The 5,130-nt window shown below is 63.7% G+C and overlaps 1 protein-coding gene across 1 annotated transcript in view; it reads right to left on the bottom strand.

The window, feature by feature from the left end:
* Positions 1–5,130, bottom strand: part of PRR12 (proline rich 12) — a gene marked incomplete at its 3' end in the record, with an annotated part of 18,749 nt that overhangs the window by 9,804 nt on the left and 3,815 nt on the right. Inside the window, exons 2-4 of the mRNA XM_006015037.2 lie at positions 4,490–4,602; positions 3,892–4,053; positions 3–3,278 (exon numbers count right to left, since the gene is read on the bottom strand). Coding sequence (XP_006015099.1) covers positions 3–3,278; positions 3,892–4,053; positions 4,490–4,602 — 3,551 coding nt within the window. The remainder of the gene's footprint in view (positions 1–2; positions 3,279–3,891; positions 4,054–4,489; positions 4,603–5,130) is intronic.

Below are 5,130 nucleotides of genomic sequence, written 5' to 3'. Positions count from 1 at the left end.
GCTGAGGCTGGGCCGAGCCCGGCAGCTGGAGATGAGGTCAGGCAAGAGGTCGGGGAGGCGGCGGTTGTTGAGGCGGATGTCGGCAGGCACGTCCTCCTTGTCCTCATCATCCTCAAACTCATACTCCTGGGCATAGGTCTTCTTGGGTGGCTGGAAGGGCGGCTCCCGCTTCTTCAGTAGGTGGAAAGATGAGGTCTTGAGCAGCTTCTTGGGCTTGGAGGAACAGAAGATGGGCGAGGTGAGGCCCGGCTGCTTGGTGCCACCGTCAGGGGCACCCCCGTGCCCACCCTGGATGAGCCCCAGCTGCTCTGTGTTCACGGTGGATGGCAGCTCATGTTTCACTGCCACTGACTCCAGCCCCAAGTGCTGGCTGTCTCCCCCCTCCGGTGGGCAGTAGCTCTGGTAGCCCTGCCCAGCTGGCATCATGTCGTAGCTGGGGGCTTTCAAGCCTTCAGGCCGCTCCATATTGGGGGGCTCTTCCTCGGGGCAGCCGGACTTGGGGAACTCATCAGGGCCGCAGGCTGTGGGGCCAAACATGTCCTCCATGCCGGGGAAGAAGCTGCGGTCTTCGTCTTGCAGCAAGGAATCAGGGAAGCAGATGGACGTGAGAGGCACGAAGCGCTGCTTGGAGCCCTGGGGGCTGCCACTCTCAAACTGGTCCTTGCCCTCCATTTGGGGTTGTGGCACCTGTTGGGAGGTGTCGGGGTCCAGGCCGGCATCGGGGAGCAGGTGTGACTGGGGTTGGACCCCAGCCCCTTGGCCCAGATGGGACTCCAAGCTCAGCTCAGGTTCCAAAAAGTCTTGGATCTCCTGGGGCTGGGAGAGGCCCCTCATGGCATCGCCCTGAGGCATCACCTCCATGCCTTCCGGTGGCAGCTGGGCCTGGAGCTGGGGTGACTGCTGGGGCTCCAGGCCTTGCGACCGGACGTGGGCCTGGTGGAGGTGGGCCTCCAGTGCCTGGAGCTGCAGTTGGGGTGAGGGGGCCTCAGGCGGGTGCATGCGCTGCGACTCCAGCAGGTGGACATCCAGTGGTGTCCGCACCTTGCTGCGGGGGTGCAGCTGGCTCTGGGTGTGTGTCAGCACTGACTGCAACAGCTGGGTTTGCTGCGGCTGCTGTGGTGCCTGCTGGGGTGGCGGTGGATGGGGCAGGGACAGCTGGGGCAGGTCTGGTGGCGAGTCCATCATCAGCGGTGCCCCCTGCTGCCCAGGCAGCAGCCCATGGGGCTCCATGGGTGGGGGCTCGCCCACCATGCGGTGGGACTGGGGGGCATGCTCAGGGGTCTTCTGCATGTAGGAATGGGCCTGAGCCATGTCTTTACCCCCCGTGTCCAGGTGGCCACCTTGGAGGTGCTCCACTGACTTCTTGATGTCCTGGGCATAGGAGTCTATGGAGCCAGCCTGGTGGCTGTAGTGAACTACCGAGGTAGCCAGGGACTCCGGGGTGGAGCGGGCATGAGGATACTCCTTGGCCCGCTCCCCTTTCTTCTTGTCCTTCAGGCCCTGCAGAGACAGCTCCAGGCCCTGGTTGTCCAGGTTGGAGTTGGTGCGGATGACGCTCTGGAGGTGGTACCTCTCCTCTGACTTGCTCAGCCCCCCATAGCCCAAGCCCTTGGCACCCCTCTCCTCACACTGCACCAGACCCTCAGCTGGCACCCGGGGCGGGCTCTGGCTCTGCAGCAGGTGCTGGATGAGGAAGTCCTCATCCTCTGTGCGCTCGGTAGACAGCAGATCTGAATCTGCCTTGGCCTTGCTGTAGGAGGGTGCCCGCTCTAGGGTGGCCTGGGAACTGCCATAGCTCTGCCCATGGCCTGGCTGCATGAAGGAAGGTGACAGCACTGAGCTCAAGTACTTCTGGGACTGTCCGGGTGAGGCCACACTCTGGGGCCGATTGGCTGTGGGTGACTGGAGTGGGCGGATGATCTGGGATGGGCTGGACTCAGGCAGGGTCTGCCCATGGCTGTAGCCAATGGGCTGGGCATGGCCTGGCATTGCTGGGGAGTGCCCAGTGCTGTAGCTGAGTGAGGGACTGGCAGTGGGTATGCCCTGCGAGTGGGCCGGCACGTAGCTGGGTGTCTGGCTGACCGAGACGTGGGGCTCTGTCTGCACGCTGTAGCCCACTGAGGACAGCCCCTGCAGCTGCTCAGGGGAGTACGTCTGGGTCTGGCTCCCACATGTCTGCAGCCCCTGCCCACCTTGCCCGCCCTGCCCGCCAGGCTGTGCCTGTCCCGTGGGGTAGCTCTGTGCCTTGCTGACATTTGTCAGGTCTTGCGCTTGGCTGGTGCTGAAGCCCTGGGAGGCCTGCGAAGCCGAGGAGAGGTTCTGGGGCTGGCTGACTGAGTAGCTTTGGGGCTGGGTCATGGACAGCAGGCTTTGGGGTTGACCTGGGGAATAAGCCTGGGACTGGCTGGCGATGACGGAGCTGGGCTTGGGGGTGGATGAGGTGTAGCTGCTTTGGCACTTGGGCGTGGCGGTGGAACGCGGGGTCTGGCGAGAGGCTGAGTAGCTCTTGGACTTGGAGGAGGAGCCACCAGCTGCACTCGAGTACCCAGGCGACTGGATGATGGGCCGATACGTCTGTGAAGGCTCCTGGCGCTGGGCCTGGGGGGTCTTCTGCTGCTGTTGCTGCTGCTGCTGGGAGCTCTCGGAGCTGGCAGGCGACTGGTCACCCAAGGGGCTGCAGGAGAGGCTGGAGCGATGGGGCATCTGCTGGTAGCTGCCTCCACAGCTCAGGTAGTGCTGGAGGGAGTGGGCAGCTGGCAGCTGGGGCTGGGCGCTGGAGGGGCGCTGGTAGTGCTTGATGACGCTGTCCTGGCGGGGGATGGCACGGTCCATGGAGGAGGCAGGCGAGCTGGAGAAGACCGAGGCATTGTAGAGCTGTGAGGTCTGGTCTGAGGGGGGCCCCAGGGAGGAGGAGAGCAGGTTGAACTGAGATGGGAGATGCCGGGAAGCTGACTCCTGGGCACTGCGGTAGGCTGAGCTCTGGGAGGGCAGGCCAGTGCCAAGGACAGCGCTGCCCAGGCGGTCGAAGCTGAGGGATGAGGGCACGCTGGACTGTGAGGACTTGATGTGCAGCAGTGGGTCATGAGGGGACAGGAGCCCATTGGAGCTGGGGCTGAAGGCCGCGTCCTGCAGGGTGAGGGAGGAGCTGACCGGGAAGCTGCGCCCACTGAAGGAGGCTGGATGCTGGTAGGCCGAGAGCGCCGAAGATGATGGGAAGGTGCCGGACCCGGGGATGGCGCCCGAGATGAACAGCTCAGCGGGTGCCGGAGTGTGCATGGCTGGGGAAGCGGGGCAGGAAAGTGGGTTAGAGATAAGGGCAGCTCCCCACCATCCCACACTCACACACCTGGGCACCGCCTTCCCGCCCAGCCCCAGGGTAGTTGTGGGTCCCCCTAGCAGGGCTGTGGATGGGACTACCCAGGGCCTGGCTGGAGGGATGGGGGGAGCGCCCTTCTAATGGGGGGGGGGAGGGGGAGCGGGAGCAGAGCTCTGGGGACAGTGAGGGTATGGCTAAGGGGATCTGTGGAAGGAGAGGGTGGAGGTGGGAGGAGCCATGGAAAGTAGGTGGGGCCAAGGGCCCAGCTGTGGAGCAGTGGGGCTAAAGAGTTCAGCTGGAGAAGGGTGGGGCTTGACTAGGCAGCCTAGACCAAGGGGCAGGGCTGGGTGTCCAGGTGGGGCCAGGGCTTGAGTAGTTAGCCAGGGCAGGAGGGGGTGAAGTTGGATGTTCAGCTGGGGGCAGGGCTTGAGTAGGCAGCATATGGGGGAGGAGCAGGGCAGGAGGGGGTGGAATTTGAGTAGGTCTCTTGTCTCCATGGGTCTGACCTCCCGCCACACATACCCCTCACCCCAAAGGTAACCACCCCCCAGCCACTGCCCCCTGCCATCAGGTACCTGTTTGCCAGGAGGGGGTGCGGAACTGGGACAGCAGCGAGGAGGCTGAGGGGCCAGGCTGGGGTGCCCGTGACTCCAGGGCCGAGATGAGGTTCATGACAGAGGCATCTGGGGTGGCACTGCTGGCGTGATGGAGCCCTGTCTCGAAGAGCCCGGACAGGCCTGGCATGGGGGATAGGTAGGAGGAAGTAAACAGAATGAAGATGGACGGATGGACAGGGGGCACAGTAGGGCGAGAAGATGGACAGACAGAAGGCAAGAAGCCTGAGGGATGGACAGACAGACTAGCCAGGGAGACTGACGCAAAGACAGGGCAGGGAGCTGCACCTCACAGGAGGCAGGGAGAAACAGGGAAGTGGGACAGACGGACAGTTAAGCCCAAATGTGCAATGCCATGATGGGAGGAGGACCAAAGAGCTGGGGGAGGGGAGACAGACGCACGGACAGCAGGAGGAGAAGCAGACAGGCAAAGGGGTTGCCAAGAAAGCCAGGGGGAAGAGGGGGCCTAGACAGACAGAGGGATAGCTAAGGGCAATAGGGAAAGGCATAGAGGAGGTAAAGGGACAGCCAGATGTGGGGGAGCAGGGCAGGGGCATACCTGCGGGGTGGTGGTTGGTGGCATAGCCCTGCAGGGGGTGGGGGGCAGCGTACGCCTGCCGGTGCAGGATGTCTGTGTCAGGGTGCGACGTCCGGGACCCACCATACACCAGGCTGGGGTGGGACAACAAGTGAGGGAGACTGTAAGCGACACACATGGCCCCCAAACACCACCCAGCCCAGGCCTCCCCTGCTACCAACTCTCTCCCTGCTGCTGGGGTGTAACGACTTGAGCAGGTCTCAGCCCAGGTGCCCTTTGTCCCCAGGAAAGACCCACAGGCTGCTAGGCCAGGCCAGGCAGACAGCCCCCACCCCTGGGGTTAAGGTCACAGGAGAGGGGAGTGAGCGGTTCTAGCTGTCCTTCCCCAACAATCTGGGAAGGTAGGAGACAAGGTGTTCGATACAGTGGGAGGAGGGGTGGGGGGGAGTTCACAACACTTAGCCCCACCCCTGTGACCATGGGGCTCCGCCCCCAGCATCACACAGAGCAGCATCCTGGGTGTTGGGGACACCAGTGGGGCATTCTGGGAAACAGAGTTTGCAGCTTCAGCCCCTCCTTTTCTCCCCCCACACCTCTTCCAGCCCTAGTTTGGTGCCCCTCACTGCTGGCCTCCAGCCCCCTGCCCACCCCGGGCTCTTTCC

Source organism: Alligator sinensis, unplaced genomic scaffold, assembly GCF_000455745.1.
Source record: "Alligator sinensis unplaced genomic scaffold, ASM45574v1 scaffold647_2, whole genome shotgun sequence".
NCBI lineage: Eukaryota > Metazoa > Chordata > Crocodylia > Alligatoridae > Alligator > Alligator sinensis.
Note: the sequence above shows the minus strand (reverse complement) of the source record. Positions and strands in the feature narration are given on the sequence as shown.